The 23,474-nt window shown below is 48.5% G+C and overlaps 1 protein-coding gene across 1 annotated transcript in view; it reads right to left on the bottom strand.

The window, feature by feature from the left end:
• Window positions 1–23,474, bottom strand: part of LOC128055849 (rab11 family-interacting protein 5-like) — a 171,002-nt gene that overhangs the window by 105,450 nt on the left and 42,078 nt on the right. Inside the window, exon 4 of the mRNA XM_052648406.1 lies at window positions 7,177–7,245. Coding sequence (XP_052504366.1) covers window positions 7,177–7,245 — 69 coding nt within the window. The remainder of the gene's footprint in view (window positions 1–7,176; window positions 7,246–23,474) is intronic.

The following is a 23,474-nucleotide window of genomic DNA, read 5'->3' as shown; positions in this document are numbered from 1 at the left end:
CAGCTCTGAGCCATTTCCATGAGACATGAGCATGGAAGAGCCTCCTGTCCTCAGGATGGTCAGTAATTGAAAGAGGGGTGGTCTCCCAGAGAAACCATAGAAATGCTTGCATCCTGAAAAGCTGATGTCAACAGGGGCCAGGTACCCCACATAAGGAAGGGAAGGGCCTTCTTTATTCTCATTCAAAGGCAAGCCCAGTTGCTGCTGCATGTTTAGCAAAAGTGGGTACAATTGAAACATGGACATTTCAGGCAATCAAAATTTGGGAGTCTCACTTAAAATAGGGGGTGGGGGAGAACGGAGAAAGGGAAGGAGAGAAGGAGAGAGAGAAGAAGAGGGAGAAAGGAAGGAAGGAAAAGAAAGAGAAAGGAAAAAGAAGTGTTGATGGTCAGGGTGAAAATGAATGTGGGGAGTGGGGTTGGTGTACATGAGGGAATGGAGCTAGTGGTAGGGACGGGGGCACGGCCTGCCTTGATCGCTCAGTACCTGATTGCTCTCACCTGGGCCGGTCTTGAATCAGCCCAGGGCAGGGCTGTGCATTCTTACCTTGCCTGCCGCATCTTCAACCATTCCTTTCTGGCTCCCAGACGGCAGGATTTGGGGGCCAAGGCTTTGTGCAGGCAGAGTCTCAAGCCCTTCTCTCATCCTCCCTTGGCCTTCCTAAGCCCTTCTTGTTCCTTCCCAGCAATCCTGGGACCCACAGGGTTATCTGTGGTGAGACTGTCTCCTAGCTCAACCACAAGCTACCTCTGGGAGGCCCAAGGGAAGGGGAAACCAGGCACACGTGTTTCCCCGTGGCCAACCTCTGGCCACCTTCAGGACACTGAATGTGAGTCAGTTCTGGCAGCATGACAGGTGGTATAGCCTTTTAGAAAGTAAATCTGTCCAGCTACACCTAAGAACTTTAAAAACAATCATGGTCTACATCCTGGATACCCTACTTTTGGGACTATTTTTCTAAAAAAATAAATTTATCAGAAATGAAAAATAATTTGCCTAAGACTGTTTTTGGCAGGAAAGAAAAAAGTAGGAAACAACCTATCTGTTAGACCTAAAAGCCTAACAGAGATGGATATTTATACTAAAAGATTTCCTAAAATTATAAAGACTTGGAAATATATGAAAAAAGCAAATAAAAAGTCTATGTTCAATGTAATAAGCATGCCAAAAATGTATACAGATGGGCAAAAACCTGAAGTGTATAAGGGTACTGAAATTTGGAAATTTCTAAATTTAAAATTAGACTACCTGATGCTGCCTAGAATGCATTTAAATGGATATTCTTACTACTATTGACAGCATAAACTGATAGTCTTGGTACAGGTTGGTACAATTTGCAGGGCAATTTGGCAATATATATCAAAAGCCTTAAAATGCCTTTCATTCAGAAATTCCACTTCTAGGAATTTACCCCAAGGAAATAAAGAGAAATATGGGGAGATATATATATAAGGATATTTATCGCCATATGATTTATAATGGCAAAAGACTTGAAACCACCCAAATGGTCAATAGAGAAGATGATTAAGTTTTAGAATAATCACCTGATGGATTACTATGTAGTTATTAAACACACTTTGAAATAACATTTAATGACGATGAAAAATGCTCAAGATACACTATATGGAAAAAACAATATATATCTTGTATACATATGTCACATATGATTTTAAATATAAATTTACATATATATATACACAATACATACAGAAAGAGATCTCCCTTGACTTATGATGGGGTTCATCCCATCATAAAAATTTCACTGTAAGTGAAAATATCACATCTTAAGTTGAAAATACATTTAACACACCTAACCTACCAAATATCATGGCTTAGCCTGGCCTTCCTTACACGTGCTCAGAACACTAACATTAGCCTACAGTTGGGCAAAATCATCTAATGCAGGCGCTATTTTATGATAAAATGTTGACTATCTCACGTAATTCCTTGAATACTATTTGAAAGTGAAAAACAGAATGGTTGTGTGGGTGTAGGATGATTCTAAGCGTATCGGTGGTTCCCACGTGTGATCACGTGGCTGACTGGGACCTGTGGCTGGACCCCAGCATCCCAAGAGAGTATTGAACTGTACATCACTAGCCCAGGATATAATCAAAATCCACAATTGGAACCATGATTTCTACTGAATGCATACTGCTTTCACACCATCATAAAGACCATAAATTGTAGACTGAAGTCAGGAACCGTCAATACAGAGAGAGAGTAAGATACAGACACGTATATATATATATGTACACATTATACAAACCATCCTAATTTTGTTCAGATCTATACACTAGAATGATAATTTTGATTATTTCTTGCAGGAGAGATAATGAGCAGTTTTTGTTTGTTTTTTTTAGACTTTTGTATGTTCCAGTATTTAGAGATTACTACCAGAATCACATCACATCAAGAGGCACATAATGTCAATTGTTTTCATTGGTCATCTGGTTAAAGGAGTGTTCTCCAAGCTCACCACCGTAAAGGTACCTTTTTCCCTTAGTAATTGCTAAGCAACATTTGGAGGCGATACTTACCTGAAAGACTAAGAATATCCTGTTTTACAACATTTTATTTCATGAAAATAGCATCTATTAATGATCCTGGTTGAAATCAGTTATTTCACTGAGGACTGCTGCTGCTGCTGCTGCTAAGTCGCTTCAGTCGTGTCCGACTCTGTGCGACCCCATGGACGGCAGCCCACTAGGCTCCTCTGTCCCTGGGATTCTCCAGGCAAGAACACTGGAGTGGGTTGCCATTTCCTTCTCCAACGCATGAAAGTGAAGTCCCTCAGTCGTGCCCGACTCTTAGCGACCCCATGGACTGCAGCCTACCAGGCTCCTCTGTCCATGGGATTTTCCAGGCAAGAGTACTGGAGTGGGGTGCCATTGCCTTCTCCGTCACCGAGGACTACATAATGTTTATTTCCTTCAACCTTTATCAGGTGACATTCTTCTGAGAATAAGAGCTCTCCTCTCTCATATTTTTAGTTTTACTATGGACTCATGGATTCTTTTTTATTATTCAATGTATTATAATCCATTGTTTTTCTTCTTCTTAATGTTCAAATTGTCTCAAATGTGGCTAGTGGGACTCGGCCACTTCCTGTTCCTGTGTCTCCATCATTCTAGAAACATTTTCTTACTTTCTGTAGCAATGCTCTTTGCCTCAGGTGTGGATTTGGCCAACTCTCCAAGAAGCCCTGGGTGCTTTAGTAAGTAATAGCATTTAGGAATGAAGATCTGAGTGCTAAGTGTGTCCACTATTACTGGGGTGTCAGTGTTTCTAGGCCCTTTCAGTGAGCAGAGTCAGAAAACTGAGAAATATAAATGTAAGTATATGAATGTATATGTGCATAAATCAATTCACATTGATTCCTCCAATTCAAATACAACATAACATAGTTTTTGCCTTTCCCCTACTTCATATTTGTATCTCCCTACTCCTGCGGTGAGAACCCTGGTTCCCAATATCAGCATAATGATTTATTCTGTCCTATGATACACCCAAAACAGTTTCAGATGACTTCACAAATACTAGTAATGTGTTTGTACTATTTGCACTGCTTCAGTTGGTTTTCCACGTCCTTCAGAATGATGATCTGCCAAACATTCATTCTCTTAAATAATTATTGAATTCAGAATAGCAAACCCCTTTCACATTCAGTTCACGATTTAACGCAACTTAGATGTCAGCTGGTACAAGATCTAATTCCATGACCCACATAAAAGGATGAAGCTAGGGCTTCTGCCGGGTCCCGGGGGTTTCCTTCCTCAGACTCAACTGTCCACATACAGCACCGAGAGCAGACTCCAGCCCCTCAAGAGCCCTTTAAAGAATGAACTCCTGCAGAGACTTCAGGAACCAGGCAGATGTTATGACAATATAATAGGAATGACGGTAGAAGGGACAGCAACTTTCCCAGCATGCACGACCAACCTCTAAAGAGCCCCCAGACATTGGCCTTTCCGTTCCTCATGGTTGCTTGCTCTCCTTCCCATTGCTTTCCCCTCATGTTCCTTCTCTCTCCTCTCTTAGGAGGATCAGAAAAGCACAATTCTTCCTCTTCTGTCAAGCAGGCAACCTCCTTCCTCTCTGAAGCCTTGCTCAAGGCATTCTTAGAACAAAGACAGCCTTCTTCCTAAGAGAAATTATGGTGAATAAAATTTGCTCCACCTCATTACACACACAAGGGCTGGAATCTTTTTAAAGCTTCACTGGTTATAAATTACAAACAATAGCTGCAAAACCCTCTCAAGAGGAGTCTATCCGTTGACTCAGCTACTGCCCCTCAGAACTGGGTCACCAGAAGGCTCCAGCTGCACAGCATCTTTCCACCTCAGGAAACTCTGGCTTCCAGAGCCACCTCTCCTGTCCTCCACTCTCCTCTCACACAGTTGCGCTGGCCTGTCCAGACCTCCTCCGCCTGGGCAGCCATCCCCCCACGCTCCCTCCCAGGACGCAGCCTAGGAGTGTCCCAGAACACTCTGGGAGAGAGACAGTGCTTTGAGGGCATAAGCCATGGTCTTGGGCTGAGCCTACCAGCAGGAGAAACCTGGCCCTCCTGATACCACCACAGTTGTCGGGGAGGGGCTCAGGTAAGGGATTCTTTCCTCTTCCTGCTCCTAATTTTCATCGCTTCCAGGCAGATGGCCTTGCCAAGCTACCTGCTTGGATTGGAACCAGGGAGAGACGGAAGGGCCCACTTATGGCCCTTTGGGATTTTTTAGGGCCTAGAAGATCTTCTATGGGCAGAAAATTTCCAAAAGGCAAGTAGTACTGGAAACAGTCCCCAGCTGGGTTGCAGTAGGAAAAGGTGTAGGTCTTTCCAGGAAGCCTATCGGCACCCTTGATGAGAAGAAACAGAAATTTGAAAAATATTTTTAACTGATTGTTGCATTGGTTATTTTCTGGTCATTAAATAGTAAAGAGTCTTTGACATTTCAACTAATGGTTAAAAAAAAGTGTATAAGACTTTTAAATTTACTCACAGGGAAATAGGCAAAAGATGGCTTAGTAATGTACAAAGATGCTGAGGTCTTTCAAAATGCAAGAGTGGAAGTAAAAATGTGGTAGAGGAAGACAGCAGTGACATGAAATGGCCTGGGGATGAGAGGAGTGTGGACTGGAGAGGAGGAGCTGAGAGCCCCCAGCACAAGCGGCATGCTGCCCAGCTGCCCCCAGAGCCCCTGCCTGCTCATGGTAACTGGGGGGAGCACTGATATACGTCCGGACCGCCCAGCACTCCCTCCACCATCTCTCAATGTGCTGCCTTCAAGTTCACCATTAGCACCTCCATCTTCTGAAATAAGCATTCGTCTCTGCTGCCTCCTCCATCAAGCAGGAGGCATTTATGTAGGGATTTTCGTCACAATTCTGTCTAGTTGGGCACCATTCCAGAGCTTTCAAGAAAGACACATAACCTAGGCTGGTAAGTAGTTCCTCTAGTTTGGCGCCCCTCCAAATTTTTATGTAATCCCATTGATTACTCCTTGGGAGAGTCCTGACAGGGCCTGGAAGTACAATAGCCTTGCCCTTCAGAGGCACTACACCCAGAAATAAGGTCAGCCAGTTAAATACTAGAGTCCTTCATCCTTCCTGAGCTGCAACAGGAAATCGCATATCAGGGTAATCCCCGCACTTCCCATAACTGGACTGCTCTCCCAGGCACAATGGGGATGGAGAGATGGAGATGGTTCTAGGGCCAGATGCCCAGCAGGCCTTGTGCTTCTTTTTCTTCCCAGAGCTGAAGCAAGCCAATGCTCAGCACAAACGTGAGCAGAGAAGGGCTGCCTACTCAGGGGGCTGACTCAGAGGCTGAATGACTTCCGTCAGGGTATGTGGGGACCTGGGGTGGGGAGTTCAGGCCTTCTTCCAGCTTGGGAGAGCTCCATAAACTTGAGTTACCTGAATAGGAATGCAAAGTGGCCAAAAATAAGTGTTCTGGAGACAAGCTTACTGGGGTTCATACCCTGGCTCCATCACTGGCCAGTACCACGTGTGTACTGCTGTCTGTCTGTTTCCTCATCTGGAAAATGGAACTTAAAATAGAATCTACCTCAAAGGGTTGTTTTGAGTTAATCCGACAAGCTAATACATGTAAAATGTTAATGACACTGCTTTGCTCACAGAAAGTGCTTAACAAATATTCCCTACATTATATGTGCATGCATTCCTATAAACGTTTGTAAATACAATACAAAGGATAGAAAGACACACTTCTTGGAATGGCTCAGAGAAATCTGTCAGTAAATGTGGCAATATCAAGGATTAGTGAGGATGTGGAGCAACTGGAACATCGTGGTTGAGAATGTGAAATGGATAGTAACCCTTAAACAACAGTTCGGCAGTTTCCTATGAAGTTAAACGTATACCTACCATATGAGCCGGCAACCCCAGTCCTAGTTATTCGCTCAAGAGAAATGAAAGCATACGTTCACACAAAGAATGCTCAGAGCAATTTTATTCATAATAAGCAGAAAATGGAAACAGCCCATGTGTTCCTCAGCAAGTGGACAGAAGAAACAAGTTCTGGAACATCCTTTCAATGGAATGCTGCTCAGCGGTAAGAAGGGATGACGTCCTGACACTTGCCAGAACACTGATGAACCTCAAAAGCACCGTGTCAAGGGGAGGAAGCCAGACACACAAGGCTGCACACTGTAGGGCTTCACTCATACGACATTGCAGAAACAGCAAAACAACAAGAACAGGAAGCAGACGAACGGTTGCCAGGGGCTCAGCAGGGGGCTGGGGAGATGGATTATAAATGGTCAGAGGAGTACGGTAGGATGACAGAAATGGTCTCCATCTTTATGATGGATACTTCATTGTGGCCACTTGATATGTCTGTCAAAACTCTTAGGATTGTTCACATATAAAATATAACATATACCTGAGTTGCAGTCTTACCTATCAGAGGAGGGGAGTGAGTAGGGAGAGGGCACGAAGGATCCTTTTTGTTCCGTACCATTTGAATTTTTATAATGAGCACATAATCCATGTACTTGGTAATCATTTTATTGAAGTTTGAAATAATAATAATTACATATCTACCTTGAAGGGATGTTGTGAGATCCAGATGAAATGAGATAATGATGACCTGCGGATCTTCCAAAGTCACAAGGTATAAAGGCCAAGGGGCCTCCATTGAGAGTGACAGCCACGACTCACCTCAGTGACAAAGAGCGTGCGAGGGTCGATGATGTCCAAGAAGTGCCTGAAGCGACCAAAGAAGGATGTCTGGAGAAGGGGCGGGAGAGGAGAGTGGGTCAGTTGCTGTACCCCTTTCTCTAGACAACAGGGAACCCACCCACAGCTCACCCTTACGGTCAGGGTCCCAAAGTCACCAGGACTCCTCATTGGTGATGAGCGCCAACGAGGCCTCTCACTTCTCGGTGACCTGACGGCAGTTCTCCCAGGTCGAGGGCTTTCTAAAGTCAACTCAGAACGACCATTAAGACATATCTGACCCCACGTCTCTTCCATGTGCCTCCCATTTTCCTCCCTCTTCTCCCAACGCCCGGAGATCAACTCCAAGCCTTTCAGCAGCTCCGAGAACCACAAAGCATGAAGGCTAGAGGGGCGGTCTGGTCCCCAGCCCTCTCCCAGTCTGCCCTGCCCACCACGGCCTTTCTGCTTTACTTAGGTCTCTCGGAGAGAGGGTCTCTTCCCAAAGTCCAGCACAGGCTCTGCCGCCAGGGAAAGCTCCCCACAGCAGAGCTCAAGCGTGGATGCCCAGCTTGCAGCCCTCAGGCCTTCCTTCACCCACGCCCCAGGACAGAAGGCCAGCTCCCCATCCTTATCCTTGAGCAGGGGCCTTGGAAAAGGAGGGCATTGTGCTAAACAGGCCACAGGCATCAGAGCACAGTGAAAGGAAACCAAGCAACGCTGCTGCTGGGCCTTCTGCCCTCAGGACAGAGCCAGTTTGGCAAAGCCAAGCTCTAGGGGAGGAGAGAGGGGACCGAGCCAGGAGACAAAGGGGAAAGCTGCACACTCTGGGGGTTCATGCCTCACTATCCTCAGGCTCCCTCCCACATCCTCCCTGGAGCCCCACAGCTCTCCAAGCCCAGCCTCCACTCGGGGGAGGAAACGGAGGAAACAGAACCCTCCCACTCTTTTCCCTTCTCACTAGGACATCAGACCCTGCAGCCAATTTCTGCTCCTTCCCCTTCTCAAAAAAGACCAAAAATAGACCTGGGTCACCACGAGGTCTCCTGACACACCATGGCACCCTCTGCCTGGGGCAGCCTCTCCACCCGACTCCCAGCCCCAGCCGTTCACAGATCTATCAAGCTTCCACACCATTGCTAACTAAAACGGTTGCTTCTCTAACTTCTTAGACATCAAAGGCCTAAACCATCCCCCAGCTTAGACACAATGCTCAGTCAGAGATGTTCAGAAGTGTGGGCAGAGGCGTGTGCGGAGAATACTCACTGCTGCATCATCTATAAAGGTGAATTGTGGAAATGACGATCCACTCACAGGATGGAACACGGCCGCAGCCATCATGTTTGGGATTATGTTTATGCCATGCAAAAAGTTGTGATTTGTGAACTGCATCTAAAACGCATGATTCCAACTTAATAGGAGATAAACAGAGCGAGATGGATACTAAATGGGTAGCAAGGAGACAGGATGACACCTATTAAAACAAACCAGGGGTCCTTAAAGCAGTGGATCCCAACCTTTTTGGAACCAGGGACCTGGTTTCTCGTGGAAGAAACTTTTCCACAGACTGCGGGTGGGGTGGGGGGAAGGGTTCGGGATGATTCAAGGACCTTACCTTTATTGTGCACTTTATTTCTATTGTTATGACATCAGCTCCACCTCAGAGCATCAGGCATTAGATCCGAGAGGTCGGGGATCCCTGACTTAGAGAAGTGGCTGATTCCAGGGCTGAGGTAGGGAACGAACACGATGCGATTGGCACATTTTGTTGTGCTAGAAAGGAACGAAGGGCCCCTCCCCAAAATGACGGGGGCGTGTCAGAAGGGCCAGTAAGACGCAAATAGACCCTGTGTGTCCCTGAGAAGTTCCCAATTCGGTTCACAGGGTATTCTGAAGGGACTGAGTCTAACCATGTGGAAACATCAGACGAACCCAAACTGAGGAGCATTCTGTAAAATAAATGGCCTTGTTCACCAAATATGCCAATGCTGTAAAGACAAAGAAAGACTAAAAAACTGCCCCACATTAAAGGAAACTGAAGAGATAAGGCAACTGAACATATCGTGTAATTCCTGAATGAATCCTGGACTAGAGGGGGAAGTGCGTTCAAGGACATTGCTGAGACAAAGGATAAAATGGGAATAGGATCCCACAGTAATAAAAGGATTGTATCCATGCTAAATTTCCTGAATAACCACACTCTGGTTATTGCTACAGACTGCATATTAGTGTCCTCTCAAAATCCATGTGTTAAATCCTAAACCCCTAGGGGATGATATTTGGAGGTGAGGCCTTTGAGAGCTGAGGGCATATATGAGGGCAGAGCCCTCATGAATGGCATGAACAGTTTTATAGAGACGCCAGAGGAACCCCTCGCCCTGTTCCACCATGTAAGAACACAGGGAGCTGTCTATGACTAGGAATCAGACCCTCCCCAGACACTGTATCTGCCAGTGCCTTAGCCCTGGACTTCCCAGACTTCAGTACTGGGAGAAATTAATTTCTGTTGTTTATAAAGCACCCCATCTATGCTATTTTTATTATAACAGCCCAAATAGAGATAAAAGAGAATGCCCTTGTTGTTAAGATTACAAAGAAGTATTAAGGGATAGCTGAATATAACCTACTCTCAAAAGGTTGACAGAAAAATGATGTGTGGATATACAGGGCAGCAATAAAACCTGGAAATGCAGGTACTATTATTCTATTTACAGATTGAAGATGTTCTTAGTATCATGTGCATTTGCTATCCTTCCTGGCTTTACGACCACCTGTAGACAAAGAGCATAATAAAGGAAATGTGACAAAATGTTGAAAGCTGGTGGATCGAAGCAAAGGGTATACGGAATTGAATTCTTCTTGCAACTTTTCTGTAAGACTGAAACTGTTTCAAAATTAAAAGTTCAAAATTACATTATTTAAAAAACTACATGGAAATATATTAAAATGTTAAGAGAGACAGCCTCCGGGTAATAAGAATATGGTATATTTTTATTTCCATATCTTTTACATTGCTTTTTAAATGAAAAAAATCAGTATTATATTATATATAATAATATAAAGAAGTAATATTCTATTTTTAAAATATGCATTTAAATTAAAATACAGACTGATATACTACTTGATTATAAACTGCTGAAGGATGTGGGCTATTGGATGTTCTTTCTGTATGTGCCTCGGCTCCTAATCGCGTGTCACACACCTAGAAGAAGTTCCGTAAATACATCAGCCACAACACAAACGAGTGTGCTGCTGAGCAGCCACTGCCCTGGAGGCTTCCTGGAGTGATGCAGCCTGGGCTGGACCCTGAAGGGAGGGTAGGATGTGAAAGGGACAAGAGTATTAGCAGTTAGCAGCCCAAGGAGGGAAGAGGATCAGCAGAGGGGAGGGCCCGGAGGAGAACAGCCTAAGGGAAGCGCTTCTTGCAGATGGTCCGGGAAAACACCCAGCCTCTGACTTGCCCTGTGGTCCGTCACTGTTTTCATTCTGTCCCGGCCTGCTGACCCTGCTGTATCACTCTCCACCACTGCCACTGGGAGAGAGTCCTAAGTAAAGCATTTTGCTCCATAGATGCCTACCAACCCCTACTGGACTAGCTGAGGGTAGACCACAGTGAACAAGCCCACAGGGAGCTGAGGCCATCGAGAGAGACAAACAAGTAAGGAGATAACTATAAAATTAAGTGAGGCATCATAACGGGCACTGGGGACACAGGTTATTTCTCCCTCGTGAGTCAGGAAGCGTCCCAGAAGAGCTGGGATGGGCGGATGGATGAATTTACCGAGAGAAGGGTATCAGCAGGAGCTCAAAGGCACGCAGGCTCAGGTCAGAAGCTGCACCTGGCTCCTGCAGTTTATTCAGTCATTCACCAGAAAGCTACTGGAGACCCACTGTGTCCCCAAGGCTGTGCTAGGTCCTGAGAATAGAGCAAAGTTGACTGGCTGGGGGAACGAGGAATAACATAGTCATAGTAATGCCCAGATTTCTAGTCAGACACTAACACTTACTAACCAGGAGGAGGAAAGCAAGAAGCGCATTGATTCAGTGAAGAGGAAGATAACAGTTCTGGATTGGTCATGCACACTCGGGACACTTGAGAGCCTTCCAGATGTAACTTTTCAATAAACACATATAAACGTCTGAGATTCCTTTTATGTGCACACATGACAATGTCCTAACCCAATCAGCCAAAGAACCTCCCCCCGACCCACCAGGGATACACAAACTTAGGCTTCCTGACTCACTGCAACGACGGAGGCCATAAAGTAGAGGAACCATAAGGCATTTTGTCAAACAAGGGAGGGAAAACTGAGTTAGTGCAGAATCCTGGGGAAAGGTAGAGCAAAATTTAAATGAAACAGTACATTAACAGGCTCAAGGCAAAGCAGGGCTGTGGGGAAGAGGCCTACATACGTCTGGACTGAGAAGTAAACAGAGGGTTTTGTTTCTTAAAAACCATAAGATTCAGTTAACCATGGCATGGGATGTCCAGAAACTCCTTCTTTGAAGCCCTGCCCTTGTACTGATTCTCTAAGTAAAAGTGCCAAAGACTCACCAATCAAAAGCAGGATGTTTCATTCCTATTGCCAAGTAGAGGAGGTCATTCACCACCTGGTTCCATTAATAGGACTGAGCCATTAGCCATTGCAGCCACTGACTTTCAACACACCCCGAAAGGAGTCTAGGGCAGAGCACTCTGTGCTCTGGGAAGACTGGTAAAACAGCCCTTCAGAGAGTTACGTACTTTTTTCAGGAGAAACTTTTTATGAACCTGGATTCTTACATCTTCCCAGACTTAGAAAAGCACTAAACCCATTAATTAAGATACCTGTTCCTCACATATAGCAGCAACCTTCTGAGATGTGTGCTTGATTACACGTAACCCCTTTGCCAAAATCACACACATGCTGACCTCTCCCCCTTTACCTCTTCAGAGCTCTCTGAGAGGCTGCCTCCCAGACTATAGTCCTCAATAGACACTAAATAACTCACAGTTCTTACAGTCTGCATTTTTGTGTTTGTTTTCCTCAATATTGACCCTACTGATATAAACAGCACGTGAGTGAGTGAGCTGCTCAGTTGTGTCCAGCTCTTTGCAATCCCATAGTCTGTACAGCCTGGATTTTAGACTGTAACCTGAGAGGCTCCTCTGCCCATGGAATTCTCCAGACAAGAGTACTGGAGTGGGTTGCCATTTTCTTCTCCATTTAAGCAGCGAAGTTCCTGGCAATCCACAACCTTGGAGAATGTGATTTCTCAGTGAGTACAAAAGAATGGCTACCCAGTGAAGGAGGCGGCTGGGGTCCGTCAGAGCTGAGTAGGCCTAGAGGGAAGCACTCTTCTTTGTAGCTGTCATAATGTGTCTGTCCTCCCAGTCCAATGCAAAACATGGCAACCTCATCAGTCTTTATTTTCTCAACAGTTTTGTATACAGGGTCTTTTGTTTTTTTCCCCCCAAAATTCACTTTTTACCCCATCAGATAATAGGTGGATTTTTTTTTCCTTCCCTTTTTCTTCACCAGAAGAGTGAGTCAGTCAAGTAATTCCTTCCCTTTCCCCTCACAAGAAAGGTGAGTCAGCTATTTCTCGGCAGGGGCTCCCGGCCTGCTGCTTCCTAACTCCCAGGCCTGGCCCAGGAGAGCAGAGCCAGAGAGCTGCCTCGGGAGCAGCAGCCCAGGGCAAAGGCCTGAGAAGAGACTGACAGCCGGCCTGTACCCGGACCTCTACACGGCTGCTCATCTGAATGAGGAATAAGCACTCTCTGAAGCTGTAGCCCAACGGCAGAAAGGCTAGATGAGCTCAGTAGTCCTCACCTGGTAGCACGCTGAATCCCCTGGGGTTTCTAAAATCCAGGTTGTACACCCAGGGATTCGAATTCTAGTGGCCTGGGGTGGGCTCCAGGCATGAAAGTCTGTTTAAAAATCTGCCCAGGTGATTACTGTGCAGCAGGGATGAGAACCACTGGACCTGAAGGTGTTGACCGTCTCCAAGGCACAAAGAAGCCCTAGGACCAGCCCTGCGAACAGTCACTCTCTAGCCTCTAGGACGTAAATGATTTAAAAACATAACTACCTGCAAGGCACTTTCACTTCAGAACTTATTTCAGCAAACTATATGAGACACTTCCCCATTGCCTCCTGACTCTCAGCCCACACAAACCTCTCCATCCTGAGGTGAAGAGTGCATTTCCGGGCCCACAAGCTGCCCAGAGCCAAGAGGGAGCCTTCAACAAGGCACCTGCTCTGTTCTCATAAGCCTTGGTGGATTCGGGGCCCAGCACACACATAGCACACCCATACCCCCAGTCATCTTAGCAGATAAGTGATATTTCTGAAGGAGCAAGGAAGTTTAAAAATAATAATAATAAAGCAAACATTTCTGTATAGATTAAATCACAAATGGAAAGAATCATGTATGTTGTTTTCCTGTCCTGGGGCCTCAACTTGCCAAAAATGGTGTCAGCCCTAAAGGAAGAAAAGAGTGGGTTCAGGAAAGGAAATGAGTAAAAAAGGGAGCAGTCAGAACACAGAGCTCCCCCATGCACTCTGGCCATTTCACCAAGTAACATGGGGCACTGGGTACAAGCATGGACTTGAAGTTGACAAGCACAACAGGGACAGAGGGGCATCTTACCTAATACCACAGAGAAGCCTTCAGCCACGTTCAGAATAGGAAAATTGTACAGGACAAGCAACCCAGTTTCTTCAACAAATATTGGGTTGGCCAAAAGGTTTGCTTGCAAAACTTGAATGAACATTTTGGCCAACCCAATAGAAAGAAAGAGGGATGAACCCATCTATCAGTCAAATATAATGTGTGGGCTTTGTGGGAGTCTGATGGAAACAAACCAATTATTTTTAAAACATTGTAAGGGAAATGTGAATAGTGCAATGGACTGAACGCCTGTCCCCACACTCTGAGAGTCATGTTGAAATCTTGACACTCCACCCCCACCCCCACCTCAAAGGTGATTGTTTTAGGAAGTGGTGTCTTTGGGGAAGTTTTAATGTCCTTTTAAAAGAAACCCCAGAAAGATCCCTCCTCTCTTCTGCCATGGGAAGTTTCAGCTAGAAGATGCTATTTATGAACAAGAAAGTTGGCTCTCATCCGACAATGAATCTGCCGGTGCCTTGATCTTGGACTTCCAGCTTTGAGAACTATGAAAAATAAATTTCTGTTGTTCATAAGCTACCCAGTCTACAGTATTTTGTTACTGCAGTCCAAACGGACTGGTTTGATGATATTAAGAAATAATTATTTTAGGTGTGTTAATGGTATAGTGGTTACATTAAAACTAATTTTAAAATCCTCTGATACCATATGAAAAAGAAGGCACTTCACTTCTGTGATATTCTCTCCCTAAAACCCATAACTGTCTAACCATTAAACACTGCTGCTGCTGCTGCTGCTGCTAAGTCGCGTCAGTCGTGTCTGACTCTGTGCGACCCCATAGACGGCAGCCCACCAGGCTCCCCCATCCCTGGGATTCTCCAGGCAAGAACACAGGAGTGGGTTGCCATTTCCTTCTCCAATGCATGAAAGTGAAGTCACTCAGTCGTATCACACTCTTCGCAACCCCATGGACTGCAGCCCACCAGGCTCCTCCGTCCATGGGATTTTCCAGGCAAGAGTACTGGAGTGGGGTGCCATTGCCTTCTCCCATTAAACAACACTAGACAAACCCAAACTGAGGGACCTTCTAAAAAATACTTGACCAGTACTTCTCAAAACTGTCAAAGTCATCAAACAGAAGGTAAGTCTGAAAAATTGTCATAAAACAGAGGGCAGACTGAGGAGACATGACAACTAAATTTAATGTGGGATCCTAGAACAGAAGAATAACATTAGTGCAAAAAATAGTAAAATCCAGCAGTCTGGAGTATAGTTAATAGTAATGCTGGTTTCTTATTCCGACAAATGTGCCACAGTAATCAGAGATGATGACTTTAGAGGAAACGAGGTGAGGCTTATACAGGAATCCTGCTACTCGAATTCTGCACACATAAAACTATTTCCAATTGTAAAAAGTGTATTTAGAAAAGCTAACTTAAACAGTCTTTCTTTTTTAGAGTTACCTATAGCAGGTAGAGTGAACTAATGGGCTTCGCATTAAAATAATTCCCTGACTGGGGGTGGAAGGCAGAGAAACGAAGCTGGCCTAACACTGGTAATTGCTGAAGCTGAGTGATGGGTACACAGGAGTTCACTGACAACTGTCCTCAATTTTGTATGTTTGAAAACCTCCCTAATAAAAAAGTTGACAATAAACAGAAAACCGCAGACTCTGGAGCCAGACTGCCTACTGAATCTGTTTCTTTGTGTGCCAGTTTTCTCACCTAGAATATATAGGATAATTGTCTCAACCTGTCTCACATGATTGTCATGAAAATTAAACAGGTCAATACATGAAAAGGTTAGAACAATACTCAGGTAGCATCATCATCTTATGGGAAGAAAGATGTTCACAGACCAAAGCCCATCAAAGCAAGCTTTCTCCACCCTCTGACACTGCTCAGAGCTCCTCCTTCCCCTGCCCCCTGCAAAGAGAGATCCTTGAGGAATGAAAGGAAGAAAGGTTCTGGGGGACTCCAGGGAGTAAGGAAAGGCTCTGTCCAGTCTTGCAGAAAATGGTGTTATTGGTTAGTGGATTAAGAGCAGTGCTCCTGCTGTGGGCTCTGGGACTGAACCCTGGATTATGAACCACTCAGGGTTCAAGGGGCTGAACGCAGTCAGTATGGTTGGAAGCAGGATTCCAGGGGATGGATAGGGGTTTGACTGGAGGGCAGCAGGGGTGGGCCATGCAGGCCTTTGGGGTCTTCAAAATAGAGGTCTTTACCTCAGAAGCAGGGGAAGCCACTGGAAGGTGTTTTAGAACATGTGTGATGGGGGAGGGTGCGGCATCGCCTGATCAGACCTGCACTGTTGGGACTCTGCCATGCTAAGAAGAAGGGGTTGGAAGGGGGCCAGAGAGCAAGCAGGGAGACCTGGAAGGAAGTTTCTGCAGTGGCTCAAGAGATCAGTGAATGGGAGCTCAGTCTAGGATTCCAGCAGTGGAGACAAGTGGATCTGAGAGCTATATGAGATGAAAATCCTGTTTGTATTTAGAGGATGAAAGAGAGGAAGTCAAGTACACAGGGGACTCTGGGTTTCTTGGAGTCTACTTGATGGCAGTTTGGGCTGCTTGCACAACCAGGGAGTCGTGTGAGAGGGGCAGAGCTGGAGGAAAGACAGGTTCCTTAACATGAATGAATATCACATGCACTGTGCTTTACACAGGGCTGGAGGAGAGCTGCTTCAAAAGCAAATATAGCAAACACTTGCTGCCCTTGGGAGTGGTGCCAAAAAGAGGTACCAGCAATGGCTGCCTCGACAGAGTAGCCTCAAGTATGCGATTACATCTCCAGCAGGGATAACAGCAATGGGCTCCATCATTTGGAGCCACTAGGAGGTTCTCAAATATCTGTGTGTGACTGTCCCAGGACAGTTGGTGGAAAAAAACGAACCCATAAATTAACTGAGCACATTACTATGTGCTGAGCCCCAGCTCAGGGTATCATGGAGACGAGCAGAGCTGCAAGAGTGGCCCCTCCTCTCAGAGTGTGTTCACCAGTGTTGAGGAGAACCAGTAATCACACAGAGGAGTAGGGATATTCGAGGACCACCGGGCAGACTGCAGTAAAGGCTGACTTATGAGGATCACACTTGGGGTAGTCAAAGAGCTGGGCAGGAGGGGTCCCACCAGGGGATAAGGGAAAGAAGGGAGGAAGCGTTTAAAAGGAGGTGGGCCTGAGTCTTGAAGGACTAGTAGAATGTGGGGTTGGGGAGTGGGGAAGGGGTCAGCTAACGAAGCGTCACTCAAGCCCAGGCACAGGCACCCCAACAGGCCACTCTGGGTGGCACCTTGCACTGGCAGGATGACATCAGTCTCGCCTTAGATACTTGCTGCTGCTGCTGCTGCTAAGTCGTGTCAGTGGTGTCCGGCTCTGTGCGACCCGATAGACGGCAGCCCACCAGGCTCCCCCATCCCTGGGATTCTCCAGGCAAGGACACTGGAGTGGGTTGCCATTTCCTTCTCCAATGCATGAAGGTGAAAAGTCAAAGTGAAGTCGCTCAGTCGTGCCCGACTCTTAGCAACCCCATGGACTGCAGCCTACCAGGCTCCTCTGTCCATGGATTTTCCAGGCAAGAGTACTGGAGTGGGGTGCCATTGCCTTCTCTGACTTGCATGTTGAGACGGTTTATTTTTTAAAGGAATTAAAGTCTTGTTTAAAAACAGTGGGGATGTTTTCTCAGAAGGCTCAAAAGCGCAGCTCCTTAATTAGCAAAGCTCAGTGCACCGCTTTGCTGGAACCAGTCCCTCTCCCACCAACATGATAATAACCAACCAATCAACCACCGCACCGATCTTGGTACAACTTTCTTTCTTCCTGCAAACTTTCCATCCACCTCCGTGGCGCTCCCCCCGCCCCTCAACCCCAGGCAAGCCTAATTCACTTTAGCCAAGTCTCTTTGCCCCTTTTCTTAACAAAGTCCATTTCCTCAGCGCTGGAGGCAGCAGGGACCCGGGTATGCGGTGTAGGAACGGTCCCACCCAGGCTCCTGCCCGGGCAATAAGTCTGAACTGCGGACTCTCTCTCCTGGGCCGAGGCAGAGGAAGAGACTGTCCTGAGGAGAAAAGGTCCGAAGGAAAAGGACGACTGTCACCGTGCTCCAAAGAGCCACATAGGGTCGGACAGAGACGAGCGCTTCGTGGAGGTCGCAGAGGGTTAGGGGGCTGGGGTAAACCCCCGGGGACGCGGACGCTCCGAGCTCCGGGGATGACACAGCGTTTCCTCTGCACCCCCGGCTCTCCCCGCACGTCCTCACTCCATCCCCGACAGGGCACCTGCCGGCCAACTCGCTGCATCAGCGGAGGGGACAAGGGTGGCCAGGCACCCCTCGGCAGGCGGTCCTAACCCATCCCCACCGCGGACCTAGCTTGGGGTGGAGAGCTGGGAGCGGGGCAGCTCGGGAAGAATGTGGGTCACCAACCGGGAAAAAAGTTAGAATGCATCTCGACCACGCCAACTTTTCACCCAGGGCCGGATTCGAACTTTCCGCCTGGAGTGGGCGGCTGCACTGCCCAAGCGACCCTGAAGCAGCAGCTTGGATCCCGGGGCTAGGATCCCCGGCCGCGGCGGGCAGTGTCCAATCACAGAGCGCCTCTGGCAGGAAGGGCTGGAGGGCGCGGGCGGCGGAGAATGACGGCGCCGATGGCCAATAGGGAGCCAAGATATCAGCCCTCGCCCACCCCACTGACCAATGGGAAAAAGGTGACTGTGGCCGCGGTCCACCAGGCAGTAGCTGCAGGCTCCCTGGTGGCCGCGGGTCGGAGACCCTAGGGCTAAAGAGGCTTTTGGGGAGGAGTTTGCTCGCCCTCTGTGCCACCCACCGACCCTCAAGCCACAGCCCGGTCCTCACCTGCTGGAAGCGGGGTTTGCCAAGCTGGAAAGGCGGTGCATCGGTCGAGGCATTAGCGGCACTAGCCGCCGCCGCCGATGCTGTAGTCGCTGTATCCGCCATGGCCACTGACGCCTGCAATCTCCGGCCCTTTTAAAATGTCCCTCCTCGGCCCCCGCCACAGCTGCCTGTCCCGATTGGCCATAAGCTACCGCAGCAAGCCGAAGGCGCAAAGGGTTGTGGGGAGTGTAGTTTTTCTTGTCTCGGAGCTTGACAGCCCTAGACTGCGGAGAGTTCCAATGACTCAGGCTGGGTCTGGGTTCCCGCCGCTAATTTTGCAGGCGTCGGCAGTCCAAGAAGAGGGCGCGTGTACGTCTCTTAAGATCTCAGTAGGGGTCAGTCGGGCTACCCCTCGCTGGTACTGCCCCTAGAATTTTGAGTTGAAGCAGTGGGCGTCGCCCCTGGAGCTGCAGCCCAGAAGGACACTACTGATATGGGTCTGACCCTTGGATCAGATGGGCAAGGACTCCAGACGTAGTAGGGAAATCTTGGAAAGCTTTTTACGAAGAATCGCACTGCAGAATCTTCATGCAGGTCCTTCTGTCACCACACTGTCCCTTGGCTCTTGCTCTCCAGTCACCCTGATTCAGCTCCTGGAGCATTCTGGGCGCTCGTCGCCATTGACCCAGAAGATGTTAACTTTTGGTCTTCGCCTAATGCAGGCTCTCTCTGGCTTCAGCCTAAATATTGCGTTTCCCGATCCTCGCCCTGCTTGGGCAAAATCTTACATGTTCCTATCAGCCAGCACTTTCCTTTCGCAGCCGTTACATTTATATTTATGGTTTTGAGTCGGAGAAGGCAATGGCACCCCACTCCAGTACTCTTGCCTGTAAAATTCCATGGATGGAGGAGCCTGGTGGGCTTCAGTCCACCGCTAAGAGTCGGACACGACTGAGCGACTTCACTTTCATTTTTCACTTTCATGCATTGGAAAAGGAAATGGCAACCCACTCCAGTGTTCTTGCCTGGAGAATCCCAGGGACGGGGGAGCCTGGTGGGCTGCCATCTATGGGGTCGCACAGAGTCGGACACGACTGACGTGACTTAGCAGCAGCAGCAGCAGTGTTTAACGGTTAGAGAGTTATGGGTTTTAGGGAGAGAATATCACAGAGGTGAAGTGCCTTCTTTTTCATATATCAGAGACATGACTGAAGCAACTTAGCAGCAGCAGCATGGTTTTGAGTATCTGCCTTTTCTTCTGTGAGGTCCACAGGGCAGGAGTTGTGACTTTGGGATTCATTGCTAAGTCCTCAGTGCTGAGGGCTCAAGCAGAGACTCAAATATCCTGTTGCTGTAAGAGTTAAAACAGCAGGGGCTTAAGAGCCCTGACAGCCTTCTCTTCCTCTGGCCAACAGAAGATCTCTTCTGGGTCCAATTCCAGGGCAAGAAGAGAACTGGGATGGGGAAGGGGAGTTTCAGAAATGCTTAACAACCATCAGGTACCAGGACTTTCCCTTAAGCAAGAGTACCACCAACTGTAGAGCAAGGCACCAGCGGGGATAATAAACACACTCATGCAGAATAGACTAGCAGACTCCCAGCTGAATTATCTGGTCAGTGAGCCAGACTCGGGGGAGGACTATGGGAAGGACAGAGGGAGAGCTGCCTGTTTTGCAGTAGAAATGTTTGGTTCTGACCTTAGGAACTTCCTCTCCGCTGGCCAGCTTTGAGTCTCCTCAGGCTTATGGTGAAGTTCAGGGTTGCACCACGCCTCTGGACACTGCATGATCTGTAGCAGTCAGCTCCTCATCCATGTTAAACCACAAGAAACAGACTTTTCCTAGATGTGGAGAGTCTAGCTGGCCATGAAGAACCATTTGTATCTTGGATCTGTATCTCATCCTTCCCTACTAGACTAAGTGGCTTGAGAGTAGGAACCAAGTCCTGAAATCCCTCTGTATTTCCCACATTACGCAACAAGTATGGGTAACCTGGGAATGAGAAAAGGCTTAGCCCAGCCCACTGGGCAACACTGTGCTGCTGCCCCTGAGGTCAGGGCAAGGACAGTATTATCCAAGAACCTCATCATCTTGATTAAAGGCTGCTTTCTTCCTGAAGAAGCCTCCTTCATATGCCTATCAACAGTAACACAACAGAGCCACCTACAGTATGTTAATTTTTTATTCATCATAAAGTGCTCAAAACATGAAGAACAAGCTCTTTATAAACAGGCGTTACAACTAGGAAGACAAACAGCAAAGCAGTACTGTGCCTGCTCCCTGCCCACTTCACCTGCAGCTCTCCTCCACGTTTTGGCCAGGAGCATAAACAGCTACAAGAACCCTGGGCTTCAACCCAAAACTCTTAAAGAGACCTCTGCCCTGGGCATTTTGGAAGCCCACAACCAAGGGTGAGCGGAAGACCAGGGTCAGGCCTGGGACTGAACAGTGCCCAGGGGAACATCCAGTGGAGGAGTAATCCCCCTCCTCCTGAAGTGACACCCTCAGTGACCCCCCCCCCCCAAAACATGACCAAAGTCTTGAGCACCCATGGACACTCTTCAGCTTTGATGAGTGATTCTTAAGGTAGATGGCATGACAGGGGCTTTCCCCTGTGTGTGGGGCTCCCCTGCTTCATCCTGGAGGAAGGAAAACGTCACCCAGATAGCACATCCCTTCCCGTGGCTTTCCAAGTGACCCCACAAGCTGTCTCATGAAGAAGAGGTGGCCACAGAGGAGCTCTCACATTTTCAGTGGGCCAGAAGTATCCCCCTTCAGCACCTCCTCACCCCACAGTGTTTGCTAAGGCAGAGTGGCCCCAGCCACCAAAGATTTCCCTGCAGATGCCTTGGGGAAGCCTGTCATGTTTACCACAAGCAAACCAGAGGCTGTGTCAAGGGTAGACACTTTGTTTCAAAGTGCACTGCAGCAAAGCCAGGCAAGGACATGGGGCAGAAGGGACAGGCTGGTCAGCAGCTAGTGGATGAATGGGAGGGCAAGAAAGGCTTTTTCCTAAGTATAGGCAGGGTGGGGCCTCCCACTTCCAGAATGTGGTTTTTATCCTAAGACCCTCCTCAGCTGGGGAGGTGGAGATGGCAGGGAGGCTGAGCCAGCAGCAGCAGCTTGGCCAGACTCTTAGCTGGAATTAACTCTACGGGAAGGGGCAGAGCATGCAGCAGCCCTGCCCTACCCCCTTCCCCACTCCCAGGCTCCCGAGAGATCCAACCCCATGTGCTCAACAGGAGGAAAGCGGAACACCAGTTAGGAGGAGAGGTCTACAGCCAGAGGCTTTTGACCCCACCCACAAAAGGCACATTTTAATTGGTTTCCAAAAGTTCAAACCCTGCACTAGCAGGGTTTTGGTATCTAGACAGGCAACGAGAACAGAGCTGGAGGCTTGATCCCCAAACATAAGCAACCCAAAGCCCAGAGGTGAGGAGGCGCTCTCCCAACTCTGGCCCCAGCTCTCCACACATTCACACGTGACACTCACTCGGTGCAAAAGTCAGAAGAGGAGGGCGGGGAGTGGCCTCCGTCTTCTCCCTCCATCCACGCTGCACTCGCTCATGAAACAAGCAGACTCGGACATGGCAGAGAAAGACCAGACCACGAGGCTCCCTGCTCCCGGGGGTATGGGTGTGAAGCTGAAGAGTAGCCACCCTGGTTGCCCACAACTCACAGCCACCTGGGCAGCTTGGTCCCTGCCACAGCCCCAGTAATACTAGGAGCCCTCCAGAGGCGGAGGGAGGTGGAGAGGACAAGGTTTAGCTGTGGAAGAAAGGGGGGTAATAGAGCATGTCCCAGGTTCCCAGGTACCACATCAAATTGGAGCTCACCCTGGTTTCATCTTGAGGGCTAAATTCTTTGTTCCAATTCTCTGGAGCCCCCATAGCTAAGGGGTATGAAAATAGGCAGGTGGGAAAGACCCAGAGCTCCCAAAGACACACAGGTTGTCCACAGTATTTGACGGTGCCAATGGGAGTCCATACGGCCCCCTTTCCAGCAGCCCCAGCTGAGGGAGGAGACGGGGGGGGGGGGGTGGGGGGGGGTGGGCACAGGGAGGGACTTAGTTCGGAGGGAGGGAGGGAGTGGCCCTGTGGGATAGCAGGTCTGCGCCAACCCTCCGAGAATGGGGATGAAGGGGGCTACTTGGGAGGAGTGGGGGGTATCTGCAGCAGCGTGGGCGAGCTCTCCATGATCCGCACCAGCAGCCTGTCAATGTAGCTCTCCAGCTCCTGCACATGCTCGTCCCGCTGGCTCAGCTCCCGCTCCCGCTGCAGGAGCAGGCCAATGAGCTCGTCGTGGGTCAGGTGGTAGTATTTGGCTGACTGGTCCAGCACATCCGAGTCCTGAGGCCAGACGGAGGGAGTGTGGGCAGAACAGCCTTGGGCCCACCTGCCCCGCCCCCCACAGCCCCATTTCCCAACCCCGGCCCTAGGAGCTGCCTCTGTCCCCAATGCCAGGGACAGCCTAACTGGCTTCAAGGCTCTGGCCAAGTGGGGCCAGGGGCCAGGCCTGCTTCTTGCTCCAGCCTGCCTGGCATGCCTCCCCCGCCCCCAAACCTCGAGACGCCTGGCATCTCTTCAGAGTACCACACGCCTGGTCTGAAACCCCTGGCACCCTGCTGGACCTCACCTTCAGCCTCTTGGCATCCGCAGTCTGGCCAACCTGGGGGGCTGGAGCCACAGGCTGAATGCTGCCAGAGGTGACTGTCTTGAGCTTCTCCAACCCACTGCTCAGGGCTGTGCTCAGACTGGAGCGGGACTGCTTCCGGTCAGGGCTCCCCTCCACTGGGGCAGTGCTGAGGGGCCTCACAGGGTGGGGACTGTGAAGACAGACAGGAGACGCGTTACAGGGAGGACG

This window comes from Budorcas taxicolor, chromosome 11 (assembly GCF_023091745.1).
Source record: "Budorcas taxicolor isolate Tak-1 chromosome 11, Takin1.1, whole genome shotgun sequence".
Lineage (NCBI taxonomy): Eukaryota > Metazoa > Chordata > Mammalia > Artiodactyla > Bovidae > Budorcas > Budorcas taxicolor.
The sequence above is the reverse complement of the archived record's forward strand: the minus strand, read 5'-3'. Positions and strand labels throughout refer to the sequence as shown.